We start from the raw sequence: 20,488 nt of genomic DNA on the forward strand, positions 1-20,488 counted from the left end.
TGCTGAGTGTTTTGTACTACTTGTGTAATTTTTGTGCCACTGACCGGTCCTTGCACTGCTGAATAAAGACCAAATGTCTGTAATTCCCCCAACCTCCATCCTGCACTGTGAAAACCTTTTTAGTGAAAAAGGGAAGTTATCTACAGCTCCAGAGAAGTACATCTGTTCAGATGTTTTGCTCATCTTAGTTTTGGTAAGTAAATTGTCACTTATTATCTGGGCAGGGAGAGAAAGCTTGATAAACTCTCACCATCCAGGACATACCAGTCTTGAAACCAATAAGTAGATAGGCACCACTTTCCAAAATCCATGGAGACTGTCACCACTGAGAATCACTGTGATAACAAATTTTTGCAGGAATCAACAAGACAGAGAACAAGAACATGATTTTAAAAGGTATTTTGCAATGAACAACATCTACTCCATATTTCTTAGGAAGGGTGTGTCTCTTTTTAAATGATGTGTTGGTACATCTGGCTTCCTCTCCCACTCAAAACATTTGGCTAGAAAAATTATATGCTATTTAAATTGCTAGTCAGAGTGGAAAGATTTCTTTGCAGCCATGAAGAAGATGGGATGCTTGTGCACTAAATTCACATTCTAGCGAATGTGAATTCTCTATCTCTATTAATTTAATCAGATATGCATTTTTTGTTTTCCTCTTGATTAAAAATGATAGTGCTCCTCTCAGGACTGGGTTGATAACCCTGGAATTCTTCATTTTCCCCCATTCTGTCTGCACAGACAAATTTCTGGTCACAAAGGAGTCCTGCTGGTCTAGTTAATCTGCTGAAAATTGGTTGTACTCTTTGCTTTTTTTAGGAGACTTGTTTTGTGAAACAAAACCAGCAGATAAATTCTGCTGATTCCCTGTGAGTCACCCAGCAGCAATGTCAAAGCTGGGAGGGAAAAATGGGGAGAAGAGCGGGGGATTGGTGAATGGGCACTGACCTGAAGATCTGACACAGTGCACACCATTTCAGGTGCTTCCAAAAGATGAATACTCACTTGCTACCTCCAGGTACCCCACCACTGGGGACATGTGGTCAGTAAGAAAGGTTTTTAAAAGTCTATTATTATTAATAAAAATATTTACAACTGGTGCTCACACAGGCCATGGTTCACTGGGCCTGAGCACTGAGATATGCCTGGCTGGCAACAGAGGACAAAATAATTATGAAATTAGGGGTCTATTCAGAGACAAAACATTTATTACATTATTTTGCCTTGTAAAAAGCTGTGCATACCAGAGAAATCAAAACTTTGGCTTTCCGACCTTATGCATCATCTAGATAGAAAATGTGCAGCTCCCAATTACCTCTGAACCCCCTCCCTCACCCTGCTCTGCAAGCCTCAGTGGCTTCATAACCAGCAAGAGCAAAACTGGTCATATTCTAAATCTGGTGCTGATCTCAGCTAACCGACTTCCTGTAATATCAGCAAATACCTTTGCTTTTGTAAATCTGTTTTTCCCTCCATAATGGGGTGCCAGTGGGATCAGAAATGCTTTGGATCCAGGAATGCACTGTTTGGCAGGAGGAACAAAGAAATTGCTCATCCAGAAGGGCAAAACAGGACTAGTGGTTTTGTTTGGTGGGGAGAAACCACATGGAAGTCAAGCCAACAACTCCTGCATGCCATCAGAAAGGTGCTGTTGGATGCTACTTTTATTGGCAGACATTGATATTAGTCGTTAATGAGAAACGTCTTCAGAAACTAAAATACAATCAGATCCTGCAATTCTTCTAAGGTTGCAGAGTCTCTCCATAGACACTGCCCACTGATGTCAGGCTCTCCCTGAACTTGACAGGGCAGCTGTTCTTCCTGGCCTTCTGGAAACAGTCCAGCTATGACACGTTCCTGATATCCCTTAGCTGCAGGGCATGTTTCATTCTGCTGCTCCAGGCAACTCGATAAAGGCTCCTTCCACCCACTGCAGTTAACCCACCCAGACTGTAACAATACAGCACTCACGAGGGATCGTGCCCATTTGCTTAGTTAAAATTTGCTTAAATTGGTTGTTTCATACAAAGGAACACATAATTTGATTTCATTGTGTTTTCTGAGCCAACAGTAATAATCCTAGATGCATATCAGAGGGTGATTGCTACAGTTCTTTATGAGTAAAGTTATTTTTAAGATTCATTATCCTTTTCTTGACACCATAAAATAAAACCTGGTTTCCACCCCTTAGAGAAAGAGGGGGAAAGTCTTTAGCTGCTGCATAATATAAGAAATAATTAATTTCCATTTGCACTGTTGTATTGTCCTTAATTGTCCTTATTGTCCACTAAGGACAATTTTCCTACAGGAAAAGTTGGCACTTGCTTTTCTTTCTCTCATTTGAGACCACTGGAACTATCCATGCTTTTTTATTATTTTATCACTGTCTGTGGAGCCCCTCCATGGACGTGAACACCTGATGGAGGTGCATCCCTGTGCCTGGTTCTGGAATGCCAGCAGTTACCCACCCCGTTCCCCCGGACATCAGGAGTCACAGAAGCACAGAATCAATCGGGTTGGAAAAAACCTCCGAGATCATCGAGTCCAACCGATGGCCCAACACCACTTTGCCAACCAGATAAGGGCACCGAGTGCCACGTTCAGTCTTTCCTTAAACACCTCCAGGAACGGTGACTCCACCACCTCCCTGGGCAGCCCGTTCCAATGCCTAATCACCCTTTCCGTGAAGAAATTCATTGTAATGTTCAACCTAAACCTCCCCTGGCACAGTTAAGATCTTATCCCCTTGTCCTGTCGCTGGTTCCCAGGAGAAGAGCCCGACCCCCAGCTGGCTTCAGCCTCCTGTGGGGGAGCTGTACAGAGCAGTAAGGTCCTCCCTAAGCGTCCTTTTCTCCAGGCCAAACACCCCCAGCGCCCTCGAGAGCTCTCATCACCCTTGTGCTCCAGGTGCTTCACCCAGTTCTGTTGCCCTTCTCTGGACCCGGTCCAGCACCTCAGTGCCTTTCCCGAGCCCAGAACTGGACACAGCACTGTCACCTTCCCGTGTCATCCTGAGGGGACGGGGAACGCACAGCGGGCTGTGGGAGGGGAGGCTCAACTCTCACGCCAAGGAATGACGTGGGACAGCGCGGGGACACCTGCAACCTGCTGGGATGGGGACAGCCCCGCCGAGGGAACACCGCCGGTGATGTGCCCCCTCTCCCCCGTCCCTCCGACTGCTGCCGAGGCCGCTGCACGGCGCGCTCACAGCGGCCATGTTGAGGGCGGGGAGCGCGGAGGGCGCGGAGGCGGCGCCGGGGCCGCAGCGGGCGCGGCGCCTCCAGCTCCCAGCGCCCGCTGCCGCCGCCGCTCCTGTCGCTCCCAGCGCCCGCTCCCGCCGCTCCGAGCCGCCCGCAGCCGCCGCCGGCCGGGCCGCGCTCCATGGCGACCCCCAGCCCCTGCATCGTGGTGAGTGCGGGGGCTGCCGCTCGCGGGACGGGGGATGCTGGGCGCCGGGGCCGCTGTCCCCCGCCTGCCGCCCGGAATACGGTGATCTGTAAGGGAACGCGAGGGGTGGCGTGGCGTATCGTGTGGCGTGGCGTGTCGTGTCGTGTCGCATCGCGTCCTTCGGCGCGGGGAGCCGCCGCCCCGCGGAGTCACCTTGAGGGCAGCCCCGGCCTCCCGGCGCCGGGCCCGGGGTGTCCGTCCCTGCCCTCCCTGCCCCCGGCCGGGCGCGTCCCTTCCCGGAGCGGCCGCGGGTGCCTCGGGGTGGGATGCGAGGGGATCCGGAGCCCGAGGGCGGCGGGCAAAGCCGGCGTTGGCGCCTCCGGAGCGAAGGTGGAAGAACTTCCCCCAGCGCGGCACAACTTCCTATTCCTGTTGCTGTTCCCGGCGTGCGGGAGGCTCTGGTCGGGAGAGCCCCACGTGTGTCAGCTGGGTCTGGTTCTGCAGGAGCAGCATCCTTGATATTCCTGTGTAATTACCGCATCTGCTAAGGCTCTTATTGCTCATTTTTATTTATCGTTTTAAAGCAAGTGCCAGTGCTGATGAAGTGCGTGCGGTGTCTGATGGCCGAGAGCTGTGACGGCCGCGAGGTTGCGACAGTAAATCCCTGCAGTCCATAAAAAACCTATAAAACCTGTAAGGAAGGGTCCATTCCCTGCCAGGTGCAGAACGGAAGGTTTAGTAGACACTCTGGATATAACGATGGGTCTGACCAACGAAAAACCCCATGAGTTTTGGGAAGGACCTGCCTTATTTCTTAAAATGTCTTAAAAAGAAGTCCCTGTGGACTGCAGGGACCATGAGGTCGAGCTCTGTGTGTGTAGCTCACACAAGGTCAGTTTTGGATGGGAGGGTGAAATAATAATGAAATTCCCCAGATTAAATACTCATTAAAGATTAATCAACAAAACCCCTGTGTAAACAGTTGTCAGACCACTGGCCAGGTAAGTGTTTCCACAGGCACTAAAGTAGGATTTGAGTCCTGCAAGGGTTCTGGTAGCCAAAGTGGATACTTAAAATGCCTGCCCTGCTGAACTGTCAGCACTAACCTTCTCTTTTCCCTCTGAAATTCTTTTTCACATGATAATGTTCAGCTACATAACCAGAGAGGGAAGTAATTGAAAACCAGATAATTTTCAAGCTGCAGCAGGGTTAGGGTTCAAGGAAGGCTCTGTTTGATGTAACAGTGTGCCCTGAACCTCAGCAGTGTTCAGTATCATTATGCATGTTTGCTAATCCCTTGTCCTAATTAATGTACGCTTGCCAGTGTTGCAGGCTGTTTTGTACAGGGAGTTTGCCCATGTGGAACAGGTTGCTGAAAGCTTTAATTTCAGATTCTGAATAATCTTGAACCTCTCCATTTTGGAAATGGTGGTCGGAGCAGAGTTGCTTCCCAGCAGCATAACCTGTCATGCTCACGTAGCTCTCTTGCCTTGTCCTGCAAACTGGCTCGTGTGTTTTGTTGTGATCGAGTGTTGTGGAGATTTGGAAGGTGTCCATGTCAGAACCTCTGCTTGCTTAATTGCAGATGCAGGTTTTACATTACACTAGGAAAATCAAAGCTTGATTATTAAAAGCTTAAGAAAGGTTATTAAAAGCTTATTAAAAGGTTAAAAAGCTTGATTATTTTTTGTAATGGAATATAGAGTTTCACTGAGGTGTAGTAACTTCAATTTCCTGCTCTCCGCTGGAGGAGAAGGTTGTAAGACTTTCTTTCACACGCTGCATTGCATAACAGCTCATGATATTTCAAGTAACTCTTGTGAACTCTTAGATTACACTTTACTCTGTGTTCAGTGTGACTGATGTTTTTAGAGAGGGGGAAAGTGAGGTGGTTCTGATGAGCACTGTAGGTTTGATAGTTTTTATTGAATAAAGCAAAGGACTTGAAGTTTCTCAGCACAGACTTTCTATAAAGCTTCATAGAAATCTCACCTTATTTCCTTTTCAGATTGGCGATGATGAACAAGGTTATGACCTGGATTTGTTCTGCATACCTAAACATTATGCGGATGATTTGGAAAAAGTCTATATTCCTCATGGGCTCATCATGGACAGGTTTGTTTGACTTCAGACAGTACACTGATTGCAAGAAAGTGGAATAAACATCTTCCAGTGATAATTTTGCTGCTTGGAGATTGTCTAAATAGATTACATTTAATTAGAGACTCGAATGGACAATTAATCTCTTTTTTTTGCTTCTGAGAGTTTGTACATTTGCAGTCATGCTATTCTTTGAAAATTGGTCATAATTCTCAAGCAAAATTTTGTAGTATATAGCAACTTAGGACTTTCTTTCCAGTGTTTCTTTTATGTTTTACCTTCTTAAAATCTAACTAGAAGATGTTTTGTTGTGTCAGTTCAGTCTGAAAATATAGGCTCTTGAATTTCCATAAGATATTAATAAAAGTAAACTATTAATCACGTCATTTTAGACTCTCTCATGTTGATGTGGTAGATAAATAACATCCAACTTTCTCCTGCCTTCCAAGAAAGGCAGTATTCTCTGCAAATATCAATCTGTCACTTCTGTGGTTGCTAAAATCTGTGATGTGCTGTGCAAGTTTTATCGTGTATGATCAGAAATGTGTTCATAAGCCTACAAGACATTTTTGTTTTACTTTGTGGTTGAAAGTTGCTAATTTTCTTTGTGAGAATGAACAACAAATTCAGTGAATTTAAGCCTTTTATGAGTGGTGCTGGATGGGTCTTCCAGAGGAATCTTGTGACTAGGAATGCATTTAGATTTTGCATGGTTCTGTTTGACTAGATACAATGAAAATCCCTATTAAAAATTTTTCTTTTTAAATATTAAAACTTTGCACTGGAAGTCAATATAGAGGAAAAAAATTGGACAAAGTACACGTCATTAAGGAATTGATGTAATGTTTATAATGGTTGGCTTTCTGTGAGAAACCTGCTGTCAGCTGGCACCCAATAAATGCAGACCATGCTTTCTAAAATAAATGGCAAAATAAATTTAGAAACAATTATTGCAGAAAAACAGTGCAGCGTTCTCTTGCTCTGCTTTGCTGGTATTGTATTCTGCTTTCAGGACAAATTTCTGGCATTCTGATTTGCCAAATTAACATAAACTCTTCAGTTTACAATTTGAGAGTTTTCTCATCAGCTGGTGAGAGCTACTGCCTTTGGGGTTGTGTTAGCTTACATTGCCCTTTGCATGGAAGCTGAACCTGTCTTTGGAAGGAGAAAAGACACTTTCATGTCTCTTATCTGACAGGGAAACAGTTTCAGGGTGTTAAGGTTTGCTTTGGCTGCCTGTGACGTAGGAAAACAAGTGCATTTGGCAGCGCTGCTGTAGGATTAACCTTGAAAAGCAAAACTTTGTTGACCGATGAGGTGTAAAAGTGACCGAAGTGGTGGGCAAATGTGTCCAAACAAAATGTGTTTCCAAGTTTGCTCTGTGTGTTTGCTGCTGCTAGGAGTATCAAACGCTGCTGCTGTGATGGACAAGTGAAATGTTATGATAGCTCACTCTTCCTTGGTTTTGTTTAGGACGGAGAGACTGGCACGAGAAATTATGAAGGGCATGGGAGGACACCACATTGTGGCACTCTGTGTACTCAAGGGTGGCTATAAATTTTTTGCTGATTTATTAGACTACATCAAAGCCCTGAACAGAAACAGTGACAAATCAATCCCCATGACAGTCGACTTCATTAGGTTGAAGAGTTATTGTGTAAGTATCTATGCAGTACTGTGCAATTTTTAGCTAAGTTCACTACAAATTATTAACAGAGGTGGTTTAATATTGTTACTGCCCTAATATGCTAATATTAAACAAATAATTAAGGGAATTAAGAGTCACAAGCCAATTTACTCTTTCTCTACCTTATTATATAATGTGTTTCCTTTTAGACCTTGATATCTCCTCACCCCAGTAGAATCATTAGCTGAGGAGAGAGACCCTTTACATGTCCTTTACTTGTTCAACAATTTCCTCTCTGCCCTCTACCCCATCTCTAAAGCTGTGGCTCTAGACTGGTACAGAGAATTCTTCTGCAACTATCATTACAAAAATTTAATTCTGAGAGTTTTTATATGGCCCAGACATCATTTTTGGACAGGATGACTTGAAAGCTGCAGAAATGGTTCCCTATCTCATTTTTGTTTTGATGAACCAAACAATGAACAAAATTCGTTTTATTTGGCCATGAGGAAACACTAGATACATAAACCTAGATTTGTGATGAATAGCCTCTGAATATGGCATTACATTTTCAAGACAAGGCATAGGCTGCCTTGGGTTTAGATTTTTAGGGAAAGAATTTCTTTTGATTCTGAACACAAGTATTCAACTTTGTAGGGAAACAGAACATGCTGTAACACGAGGTAACTTTTAGGTTTTACAGAAGGAAGCAAAGGGTTATGTTGTGCAGGTCAGGGGAAGAAGCAGGTGTTTGTTAGCACAGTATGATTTCCAGCTTACTGACAGCCAAGTCTCATGTTTTTGGGATTTCAGAAATTTATTATTTTTTCCCTAAGACCGTCTATAAGATGGAAATAATGACTTTCTTTGTTTTGGCTAAAGTATTTGAATACAATGTTTCACAATGTTATGCTGTTTGTTCTTTATCAGCAGCTTTGCATTTAAGTCAGGGTTACTTGTCACAGTTGTGGACCACTCCCTATTCCAGCAGAAAAATACAGATAACTGAATTGAAAACATCACTCTCATCCTTTGTTTCATTAAACTGTGAAACCCAAGATGGAATTATTTACAGACTTAGTCTGGACTGTTGCAGAACTTGATAAATCCATGATTCCTATCAAGCTCTCCATTAAAGTGTCATGACAAAGCCAAGAACTGCATGGGGCTTTGGTCCAGTCCTTCTGCAGGACAAGCAGCCCTGACTGCCCGAGGCACACACACACAGCTGCCTGCCCAGGGGTTACCTGGAGACCACGCTCAGGTTTGCAGAGCACAAGGCACTAATTCAGTTATGTGCTTTAATGAGAGTGCAGGGCTGAGCAGAAGGGCTCCTGCCAGCCTTTGGTTGTATCTCACAAGGCACTTTGTGCTTGTGCACTGTGTTAAAATCAGTGAGGGAGAGCAGTCTTGAGCCTCTTTTCTGCTGTGCCTCCCAAAAGGGAGGCTCCTCCTCAAGTCCACTTCACCCCAAAGACCCCACATGCCCATATATTCTGCCTATAAAAGCTGCAGAAAACTGAATGTCTCTATTAGAGAATAGTAGGTTAAATAATAGGAAATTATGACTTCCACCTGTTTTTTCTTGGAGTGGAAATTGTGTCTCTTCTGCTTTCTCCACTAAGGAACACTTCCAATAACTTACTTACCTTGTTTAAAGAATCAGTACAAAGACTACACCCTTCATGCTCTATACTTTCTAACTCAGAAAAAAATACTGGAGAAATAGATTGAAACACCTGAAAAAAGTCTCTGCTAAAAAGCAAGGCTGACTTTTAACTGGTGTCCTTGGTGTGTTTTGGTTCATTTCTTTACTACAGTTGTTTTTGTTTATTCCCCCTCAGAACTACAGTGCCTTGATATTAATAGGGGAGTGAGCAGCAAAGTGAGTTTTATGGAGATTACAATTCTGTTTTTATAGAAACAAGTGAATGAGGAGAAAAGCAGAGAAATGTAGACAGAAAGCTGTTGAAGCCAGACGTTTTCCTTGAGATGTTGGCTTGAGGGTTTTTGATTTTGTCAGCCAGTTCTATAAAAGAATGTTTTCTTGTTCTGGATGAGTGAGGAGCTGCTTTTATGTGATGCCTCCACTACACTATTCATGAGCATTTCTTTTCTGTAGACTCTCTTAGGTGGTTATTAATATCCAAATTTAGGTCCTTTAGACTACATAATTTGATAGACTGGATAAGATTGTGGACATGTATGTAAGAGCTTGACTGGGTCTTCCATCAGAAATAGTGTCAGAGTGCTCAATCTGCTTTGTACTTTTGATCTGTGCTTTGCTACATGAAGGGATCTGTGATCAGTGGTGTGAAAATCATCACAAACTGGAATGGACAGTTGAAAGTGGAGCTTTCAGCTCTCTTGTTACTGTCTCTGGATGTGATTACTAGATCATGCTGCCTGCCTTTATGGACTGAATAGAAGATGTTAAAAATATCCTGGTCGCATAAATGAAGCAGATGAACTTTTGTAATGGTTCTGTAATTGATGTAATTGAAGTTCTATTCTTGTTTCAAACTGATCATTTAATATTTACAAGCATATGGTTTTTTGTGGGTTTTTTTTGTTTTTTTTTTTTTGTGTTGGAATGCAAAATTCATACTGTACTGCACCCAAAATAATTGTCTAAGAATACTGACATGATCAAGCTGTGATTAAACTTTACTTGTAACTCCAGTTTTTCAAGTCCTTACAGATGAATTTTAAGGATCTGGCAAGCTGTTAAGAATATTAAGATAGGGTTTGTGATCAGATCCGACTCTCAGTATTCTTGACAAACAGTTTATTCTGTTTGTATTACAAGAATGGCTTTTCATCAGTCTCCTGCATTTAAGCATGGAAATGAGCAAGTGTTGCTTGTATAGTCATGAAGGGCAGCCAAAAGACAGTGGATGTGTTGCACTGTCACTGGTGAAAATAGGGATTTTCAGTGGAGTATGTGGTAAACTCTGGTTAGGCTGGTCACAGCAGAATTCTGAAAGGTCTCTGCTAACCAAACTTTACAGCAGATACTGTAAGGAACTTAAAATGCCACTTTAAAAGGTGATCTTGGAGTCACTTGATTCAGAGTTACAGTCTTGTAAAACATTATTGTTTTCCAGCAGTGACAACAGGGAGGCAGTGAAAACAGATCTAAACAGTAAAACTCTTATGTGTTAAACCATCAAGCATTGAAGTCTTACCAGTACTGAACTCAGAAATAAGGCTCCTGAAGACAATTAAAACATTGCTTAATGATTAAACCAAGTTCTTGCCAGTGGAGATCTGGTTATAACCAATGTCAGAAATCTTTAACTGTTTTTTCACCCTTTCATTGCTTAGGAACTTAGCACCTGCATATGACATCTAATATGAACTCTGAGACACTGTCAAGGTTTAAAGTCAGTTGAGTGAGATTAATAAACTGCAAAGATTTGAGGCACTCCTAGCAGCTGTTTTTAACTTTCCTGCATAACATTTAACTTACGTTTTTATCACAGTTTAGATTTACTGAAGCAAAATGCAGTGTAGTAATGGTGTACTTGTGTTGCTGTTCAATTGTATAAAAACTAATTTGATTTGTTACCAATACTGGCCATAAACTAAGCATAAGCTTTTCTGGCTATTTTTGTAGCTTATTGTTCTAAATAGCAATCAGTGCCTTGTTTGCTGGCTATTCTTGTTATGATTGCCTATTCTTATTCAGAGTAAGACTTTCTAAAGCAATGAAGTTTAAAATGTAAATTACCAGCTATATATCATCCTGTAGCTTGGAAACCAGAAGTGATTTTTGTCCTGTTTCTATATCTGTACAGAATGCATAGTAAGTCCTTGCTTTTTAGATACATATGTGTATATAATGGTCACAGATTATGTGTTGATGCAAATCTCTTGTCAAACAGTCTTTTATCTGAAATACTATCTTTGAAGTTGAACACTTTTAATTTCTTTGTTCATAGGGATGCTATTGTTGCTGTGCTTCTGAAAGCTTTAACATTTACTAGTTGCGTACTTCACAGTTTTGACATTTACTGCAAGAAGAAAATCAGTTTAATTCTTGTCATGCAAATGTTCACCCTCCTCTTTCTTAGAATGATCAGTCAACTGGAGATATCAAAGTCATTGGGGGAGATGACCTCTCAACCTTGACTGGAAAGGTACAGCTGTGTGTGTGTCTGTGTTTGTTCCACTGAAGAAGTGCTGGGAATTCATACTGTTGAGATGTGTAAGGTGCAGCCCATGTCAGGAGCACAGGTCCTCATGATAGGCAGTGACAAGAGAAGGAAATAGGAGAATGTAAATTAGGAATCTGCTTTTCTCCAGTGATTTTATGGAAATCATTGAGCCAGATGTCAGGGGTTAAAGCACCACTGCTCCTGCTCTGTCAGGACACATCACTTGCCCCTTCTCACACACAGGTGATTTTTAAGAGGTGTGTCAATGTAAAGGATGTAGGTATGACAGAACTGTACGTCTCTGCAGTAGGACACCCTTCTCTAGAAGAATAGGAATTGTATAGACTCTGTTTTGATCTCTTTTACATATGTCTAGAATTTTCAAAGTCTGAATAATTCAAAGACTGTACTTAACATGAGCTGTTGAGAAGGATCTCAGCTAATTGTTATTAGAGCATCAGAATCGTTAAACTACAAAGCAGTTGCTGTTACACATGTAAACAAACGTAAATGGTGATGCAAATATTTAAGTGCACTGAAAATGAGTTATGAAGATTAATAAGAAATTGTATGTTGTCTAGATACTAATGGATTTGTTTTTCTTTTTCTTCCTACCAGAATGTTTTGATCGTAGAAGTAAGTACTGTGTTTCACTTGGAAGCTCTAATGTGTGACAGGTAAAAGAGTTCTAATAGAAGCTGTTCCTAAGCCAGAAAACCTACAGTTTCTGATTTCAAGCCTGAATTTTGCAAGTGGTCTCTGAATTTGAGCTAAGCTGTGTTCTGAATTCTCAAATTGCAATCAATTGCTATATTTAACCAGGAAAACATCCATCTAAAATGGTTTGTATATTCTTTCAGTTTTCTGAGATTTTGTCAATTCTAAAATGTCTAATTTTTTCTTTTTTTTTTTTTTTTTTTTTTTTTTTTTTTTTAAAGTAGCCTGAAAAAAAGTGATACTAAGCATGCTATTGTTCTGGGTTCATCCCTGCAAGTTAGGAAACTAAACTGCAGAGGTAGAAATTCCTGGTGTGAGTATCCTAAAATATGTGAAAAACAGATCTAAGCCCAGTGTCCCTGTGTGAAGTTTGTTTAGAGAATAGTGACACAGAGAATGCTAATTCTTAATTGGCATTTTGCAATTGCTGAATTCCCATTTCTCTGTCTGTCATGGTTCTCTGGGTGATACCAGGTTCAGTACAGCTCAGTTTGATTGCCTGGTAGGTGCTGTTGCTTAGTTCTTGCTTTCATCCCTCTGTCTTAATGAACACCATTGCTAATGTGCAGCCAATGTCACTTTCCTTGAGTACAATTGGCAATTTCAGGATGGGGAAGCAGCAGCAGTAGACAGGAAAAGCAGATGTGCAATCTAATAATGTCTTACGGCCCCAAATATGGAAATGGCATGTTTGTAAGCAAAGAAACAACTATGGCAACTGATGCATCAGCCAAAGGAAAGGATGTTTCCTCCCATAAAATGTGTTTCTATGTATTATTTTCCTAATTTGAGAGGGTTATATTATTCCACAGGAAGCACATGCAGTTCCAAAACTCCTACCAGAATAGTATGTATACAGCAGTCATTGTGTGATCAGTGGTGTCCTTTGAAGTGTATTTTGCTTAAGATAGACAGATGTGTTTAATTATGTATCTGCTCCATTTCAGATGAATGTAATCCCCAGATTAGGTTCGTTTGTTATTTATGTAATGAATCATCTGTCCATTGACTCGTCTTACACAGTCAGATATGAACACTTGCTGATCACCATTTTAACTGTCAAATGATAAATTGCACATGTATTGTAAATTTAATGTCTTGAGTGCTAGGCTTTACTGCATCCCTTTAATGTCCAAAAAGTTCTGTACAAAATTGAAATTCATCTCCAATAAACAGCTCATCACACAACAGAAAATCAGTAATAGGTTTTGTTTTTCTCCTAGAGCATGTTTATTTACCAGCTTTGATTTTTATCTATATACCTGTACATCTTCAACTTCTCTGGAGTTTAATGATTAAAAGCATTGAGTGTTTACAGTAATTCTGACAGGTGCTCTGTTGAGTTTGTTGTTTGATTTTTGTTTTAATTAGGAGTCATGGCAAAATCAGCTGAAACCAGGATATTGCTGCTTCTTTGCTGTCTGCCTCCTTCACTTGAAATAGATTTGATTTTAGACCAGGGCAAGGACTGTCCCTCTTAAAGATGGTGTGATTGTTTAGTCCAAATGAGGAGGCCATTTCTGATGCTTCAGTTTCAAGCCATATATTCTCTTTTTATTTTCTGTTTATATGTGCAGTGAATGGGAACTGCACTCAGACTTCCCTGTGCAATTTCTTCAGGTATTTCTTGGCTCTGTAAAGTAGATTGTACTCCTTTTCCTTTAACTGCAGTAGTGGGTTGTTCTGCCTGTTTTCCCTTGCTTTTCTTCATGTAGAATACTCTGTAACTGAGCTCAACAGCAAGACTAACATTACTCTTATCATACTCAAATTAAACATTATCTTATTGCTGCAAGGAGCACAAGCCATAAAATACCCAAAAGGAGCCAAGCAGGTCATTGCAGTAACTGCTTGTTCAGCAACTGCTTCCAAAGCCATGGTTATCCACAACAATTAAGCACCCTTGTTAATGTGTGTGATCACTTTACCCAGCACTGGGTTTTGTGCCACCTGGACTTGGTTGTGAGCATTTTTACAGGCTTTAGTTCACCATATTTTTATGCTCCTGTGGATGAGCAATTTCGGTGGTAGAAACTTGAAGGTGCTACTCTGACATGGTTAATATTCTGTCTTACATGAGTGTTTTTATTTTCAGGATATAATTGATACCGGTAAAACAATGAAAACATTGCTGTCTCTCCTTAAACAGTACAATCCAAAGATGGTGAAAGTAGCCAGGTAAATGTTTGATGATTATTTGTGCTGGTTTTCACCTTAAGAAGGTTAAAAAAAAAAAAAAAAAAAACCAAACCAACAAGTAAAAACAAACATAGAACACATTTCAATGGAAGAGACACAGGAGGGAACATTTCTGCAGGAGTCATATGTGGTGTGATCTGTTGGAGTCACTACTTGTTTAAACTCCTAAAGCACTTCTGCATACTGTAAGCACATATATATGTTAAGGAAATTGGAAACACTGTTCTTTCCAGTCTTACTGCTGGAAGAGTTCCTGTACTTCAGAAGGGAATAACTTGTGCATGCCTGGAGCACCTCTTGCCTATCATATTATGGTAAGGTTTGTGGGCTTTTACCACTGAAGCCCTAGTTTAGAAGTATCTATAAGAATTGAAATATTTTGGTCTTAAAATAAATACCCTCTCAAGTTAATAGAGGTATTTTCAGCACAAATTTGGTTCTTAAATGTAGACTTTAATTAAAAGGGAGAATAAGAATAATTAGTAGTTGTCACTTAGCTGTATGTAGTGTCTCTCCAAAGATACTTGTTTCTGCTGCCACTGTCTGCAACTTCACTATACTGCAGTGGTGTATCTGTGCAATGGAGATATTTTTTTTATTTTTCCTTCTTTAATTGTGGAATTTAATTAGTTTGCACACTAGAATGAGTGAGTGTGTAATGTGCATAGTACAGCTGAGCTGTAGAGGTCATTCTCTGAGAGTCACCCAGCCATATGCTCTTCCAGGCTTTTCTTAGTTACACCTTTAATCAATTTGTTTCAAAACATTTCATAATTAAATAACTTGAAACCAACAAGAAATATTGAGGATGATATTGTATTGTTAACAAATATCAACATTCCTCCTACTTCTTTTTAAATTGCATCTGTTGCGTTGCTACGCTGTGCTTGTGTATTTTTTAATAAAAGCATAATGATTGCTGGGGATTAGAGATAAAGCAGAGCTGGGTGTAATATCTAATCACTTGTGTTGCCATAACAATGTCAAAGCAGTTGTTAGACTTACCAGAACAGCTCTTCTTGCTGGTAATGTGGAGGTGACCTGCTGAAGGTGAGGCCATTGTGGATTTCTCCCTGGCCAGTTTTTAAATACGTGTCACTGAAAAGTGTTGTAACACTACAGTGTAAAAATATAATTAATATAATACAGTATAGTATAATATATAATGTAATGTAATATACTGTAATGTTATGTAATATAGTATCATATAATATAATACAAAGACCAATTTCCTGTATTTTAAACCTGTTGCAGTAATTTGGATCTGCCCAGGGAAAGACCTGACTAGGGAAACATAATCGTTCTAGATGGTCTTACATTCTTAGTTGCTTGTCTTCTCTCTCTTATGTATCTTTTCTTCATTGTTAATTTTTTGGTTGTTGATTAGGTTGGGGTTTTTGAGTTTTTTTGTTTGGTTTGTTTTTGGGATTTTTTTTAGGTTTCTATTTATTTTCCTTCAGACAATTAAGTAGTTGTAATAGGGAGATGTGAACTAATGCCAGCACTATTTTGGGGTTTCTTTGATCAAATTCTACACCAATTCTCAAAAAATTAAGTCTCCCAATTAGAAGTTTCAGAAACTAAAATCAAAAGTGGCAAATGAAGCCACGTCTTCAGGAGTGATCCAGGAGGGAAGGGGGTCTGTGCTTAGTGTACAGTTATGCTGGTCCTGTTTGCATTCAGCCATCAACCACCTTTTCTTTTCCTCAGACAGACAAATCCCAGGCCTATGGGATTGTCTTATAAGAGGTAGAAGTGCTCTGCTGAACAGTGAGCAAATCAAACTAAGTTAGCAGGGCATTCCTCTCTGCCACAGTACCCCCAGCTCTGCATCTCCTTGCTTTTTACCCTTCTGACCATTAATGCTGATTATCAGAATCAATTACATTTTCTTTATGGGGGTAATTAGTACTTCCAGAGAAAAGCAGTTAAGGACAAGTTGTGCAACTGCAATTGAGGTCACATTCAAGCAGCTAAACCTTTCCTTCATAAAACTTAGGCTTTGGTTGGGCTTTTTTTCTTGGGCTACATCCCAGACTGTTGCCTCTTTACCTACAAGGTAAATTGCACCTGAAATTCTAATATACATAAAGTCTCACTAAGTGACTTTTCACAGTGAAAATCCATCCAGAGCAGTGTCTCCCAGCCTTTTCCTTGCAGACCTGCTAGTCAGCCTTTAGGCTGTGAACCATTCATGATTCTAGGAAGTTTTGATTTTGTCATTATGATCTTTTGTACCTGCCAGTAAAGTAATGGTTTTCCATGTTTCAGTTGTACATTAATTTTATTTGACAGTTTGTTGGTGAAAAGAACTCCTCGAAGTGTGGGATACCGGCCGGACTGTAAGTGACTTTTGACAACCATTTTTCATTATTAAAAGTATGTTTGCATATTGTGTACCTTTTGCTCAAAGTCCAAGGATGTTCCAAACAGGTTTTCACCAATTTTTCTTGATAAAGTTTGCTCTTATTTAGATAATTTAAATATTTGAAATATATTTTGAGACAGTTAATCAGGATTTGTAACATTTGCAACTTTTAATTATATTGAAAATCAAACTTTGATATTTTGGTCTAGGTTACACCTTTATAATCTGCAAATTCTCTCAACTTGCATGTAGTCAAATGCTTCAGTCAGTGGAATCTGCTGGATTCACCTTTGACACTTTTGGGAGTGATTTGTGTACCCTGGCCTAGCTACCTCCTGCCATTTGACTGTCCCCAAGAATGTGGGAGGACCACATGGGGTAGCAGGTCTGATAAAGGTTTACAGTGTTAAAATGTCTAAATTGGCACTGGTTTTGTCTGGGCATCTGAATTGCTCCCTTCTTGTTCTCTCATGTCTGTCCCAAGACTGTTAGTGAAGGAACAGCATTCACAGCAGGCAGTGGTGGGAGTGACAGCTCCTCCTGCCTTGGGCAGGGCTGTGTGCTTTAACCATGTTCCAGAGGCTAAATTCCTGTTCCATTCATTATGGAAGTGAAGAGAATTGAGCAGCAGAATCACATCCTCTTCCTCCTCCTTTCCGAGGTTGTACAGTGCTCTGTAAGTGAAGCTTTTCCATACCTCGAGGCTTCATTGAGGTGTTCCCCTCATTCAAGGACAACCCTCATTCCTGGGATCTCATTACAGGCTTAGCTGGGCTAATGGTGCCTTTGGAGCATCTTGCAGCAGATGACTTGTTTTGCCATCTGTCCCCAGAGACAACCTGTCAGAGCAGGACATGTGAGCTCTGGAGGAGACAACAAGGCAGCAATGGCTGGGCCTCTATTTTATCCCTGTTTTGTGAGGCCCAGTAAATGCTAATCATCACCTTAGTTTTTCCAAAAGTGCCCACAGCCTTTTATTTTAATTGCACAGTTTATCTCCCTGTTTTCCTCATTGTAGCCAGGGAGAGAAAAGACACAGCTTTCCTGCTCAGGAGTGTTTCATTTTAGCACGAGGGGGAAAAGCCCTTTGGAAATTTTATATTTTAGATAATTTAATTTTTTTTGGTCATTTTATAGTGTATGTAGACAGGGTGGACTAGTCCTGCCTGACAAAGTGTCCTGCTAGAGCTGTTCAGACAATCTGGAATGGCTGATGTCCTCTTTTTAGGCAGACTTTTTGGGAGATAAAAATCACAACCGAACACAAAAAACACCTACAAATCGAAGCCAAAAGCAAACCCAAAGCAGCCAACCCACACCTGTTTCTGAAACCTGCAAATGACCCTTCCTGCAGCCCTGTCTGGAGTGCAGGTCCAGTGGTGTGGGTGGGACTTGTGCTCATGAGTCCACTGCTGCTGCACTGGCATGTCAGGCATCTAGGAAGTGCCAGGAAGGATTGGCACTTCTGCACGTATTTGCAAAGTCAGAGGACATTTTCAAGGAATTTTACATTCTTGTAAAAATATCCTGTCGGGTAATTTAAGAGCTTCCATTCATTTCTTGCAGACAAGCACCAGGCAGCTGTGTGGGAACCAATAAATACATCTATTTAATTTCCTTTAGTTGATAAATCAGCAACGTAAGTGAAAATTGTAAAATAGCTGAAATATTAATCTGAGGGTACTAGAGTGGAAGAAATAAAATGAGTTACAATCTATATCTATAAAATTCCATATTGTCTCTGTAAAAAGATCTAGTGAACTCTAGGAAGTTCTTTTTCTAACACTCTGGTGACTTATGGTCTTTTTCAGTTGTTGGATTTGAAGTGCCAGACAAATTTGTTGTGGGATACGCCCTAGATTACAATGAATACTTCAGAGATTTGAACGTAAGTAATTTTTCCCGTATGTTTTTCTCCATTTAAAACTGGGCAGGAGGAAGGAAGGGAAATCTCCTTACATCATTCTCCCTGCTCTGTAAGTCATGCCTCATGTTCCAGTGATGAGAACAAGCCTGAGAGCAGCAGGGCAGCAGGGAGCTCTGATAAAACAAAAAAGATTATTTTGCTGCATGCAGAGTGGAGGCTGCACAACTGTCAGCTTTGAAATAATGTGAAGTTTGTGTGAAGTTTCTTGTCACACCAGGTGTCTGCAACAGATAAGTGCATTTGCTTAGTTATGTCAGAGTAAAAGAAGAGAGACCTGGGAAGAAGTTAAGAAGAGCTCACATTTTATTATTTTTATCATTAACTCTTCATCTGGGTCTCACCAGACCCAGCAGACAGTGGGTGGGACAATTAGGAGAGGAGAAAAAAAAGCAATGTGGAGATTTTTGGACCAAAAAAAGGCCTAATTTTTTCTGCATAAACTGTGTCAGAAGAGTCTTCCTCCTGAAATGTGTACAACACACTTGTGTTGCTTTCAGAACCTTGTTATTGATGTCAAACCTTGGTCTCTGAGGTCACTTTCCTAACAGGAGCTTTTTATTTTATTTTGTTTCAGCATATCTGTGTGATCAGCGAGACGGGGAAGCAGAAGTACAAAGCATGAAAGCAGAGTTCAAGTGACAACAGAGCTTTGAAATGTTTTGTTTACTGAGTCCTATCTTTCACAGGCTTCAGCTCTGGTACACCAGCTACACTTGTAGAATGCCCCAGCCCCATTGCCATATGCTTATTGTAATTTATTGCATGTACAATATAAGAGCTCGTCTTGTTCATTTATATTTTAGAAATGTAAACACTTAGTGCAGTTCTGCACTCCTTATTTTGATTTGCACTATGACTCTACCGACTGTCGCTGCTGCCCCTGGTTGGGTTGTGCTGTTTGTGAGCTCCAGAGTCTTAACTCTTGCAGTGGTAAATTGCTTAAACCTCATCAACCCAGAACTGAAATAGTTCAAGTACTGTAAATGTAAAGCATTTTATGATAGGGAAGTCTATTAGTAATATTTTTTAAATCTGTAATTTAAGTTTTATATTTTAATGCACAGATGTGATTGTGATTAATGGATAGTTGCACCTTTGGGTGGTAATAAAGCATGAGGAGCAGCCAGTTACAGTATCTGTAATCTCCAAGGGGCTCATCCAAATCTCCTGGAGTTGCCTTATTGCTGTAAAGGAAGTCTGGGTGAAAAGTGTGGTTTTTCTCTTTTCTTTTTTTTTACAGATGGAATGACAAAACAGAATGTTTAAAATCTAGTTTTAGTTGAGCTGCCTATTTCTGTTAGATTTTTTTTTCTTTAAAAATATCCATCAGTTTGTGGAATTGCCTTTTAAATTTAAACTGTTTTAATATATTTGTGGGAAAAAAAAAGAATTATTGTAATGTTTACTTTATAAGATCTACAAAGCAAAGTACTTTAAATAAAGGCTGTCTCTTTAAAATAAGCCCCACACATCTATCCCATTCATTCTGTATATTAAAGTGCTCTTGAAATTTTGTTCTCAATAATATTTTTCATAAGTGCTTGTGACAGTGAAGGCAGACTCTCCATTTGTTACCTGTGTAGAGCTTTTGGTTAATGTAATCCTGTCTAAGAGAGAGATTATAAAAGTGCTGTGGGAAGATATTGAAACAATTCCATATTCTCCAACCAAACCAGATTCCAGAGACAACAGTTGAAGTTTTTTGTTCTGTCTTGGCAAAAATGAAGAGTGGAGGTTCTATGTCCATTAAACATACCCATGTGGGAAAAAAAGCACAAAAAACCACAACCATTTTGTAGGTAATCATTTTGGTTTGTTTCATGAGCACTTCTGTGCATGTGGAGTCCAGTTCTGACCACGGCAGCCCAGCTCACACCTGTGTTTGAGCTGTGCTTTTTGCTTCTTGTACTTCTGCATGTGGATTCTCCCACCACATCCTCAGATTTAATGCTGCTCAGTGCCTAATACACAATGGAGTTTTTGAAATACTCTGTTTTGAA

The 20,488-nt window shown here is 40.6% G+C and overlaps 1 protein-coding gene across 1 annotated transcript; it reads left to right on the forward strand.

Moving 5' to 3' along the window:
- The first annotated feature begins 3,268 nt into the window (after window positions 1–3,268).
- On the forward strand, window positions 3,269–19,949 carry HPRT1 (hypoxanthine phosphoribosyltransferase 1). Its single transcript, XM_053990370.1, has 9 exons — window positions 3,269–3,411; window positions 5,399–5,505; window positions 6,964–7,147; window positions 11,194–11,259; window positions 11,896–11,913; window positions 14,090–14,172; window positions 16,489–16,535; window positions 18,373–18,449; window positions 19,063–19,949. The coding sequence occupies exons 1-9, from the start codon at window positions 3,385–3,387 to the stop codon at window positions 19,108–19,110; spliced, it is 657 nt and encodes a 218-aa protein (XP_053846345.1). The 5' UTR covers window positions 3,269–3,384; the 3' UTR covers window positions 19,111–19,949.
- The last annotated feature ends 539 nt before the right edge of the window (window positions 19,950–20,488 follow it).

The sequence above is a fragment of the Vidua macroura genome, chromosome 14 (assembly GCF_024509145.1).
Source record: "Vidua macroura isolate BioBank_ID:100142 chromosome 14, ASM2450914v1, whole genome shotgun sequence".
Classification (NCBI taxonomy): Eukaryota; Metazoa; Chordata; class Aves; order Passeriformes; family Viduidae; genus Vidua; species Vidua macroura.

What these genes read in the sequence shown, in the direction of transcription:
- HPRT1 (XM_053990370.1), top strand. Translation starts at nt 3,385, where the DNA reads ATGGCGACCCCCAGCCCCTGCATCGTG. An exon ending in CCCCCAGCCCCTGCATCGTG is followed by an intron (nt 3,412 to 5,398) that starts GTGAGTGCGGGG and finishes TTTCCTTTTCAG; the next exon opens with ATTGGCGATGATGAACAAGG. An exon ending in CATGGGCTCATCATGGACAG is followed by an intron (nt 5,506 to 6,963) that starts GTTTGTTTGACT and finishes GGTTTTGTTTAG; the next exon opens with GACGGAGAGACTGGCACGAG.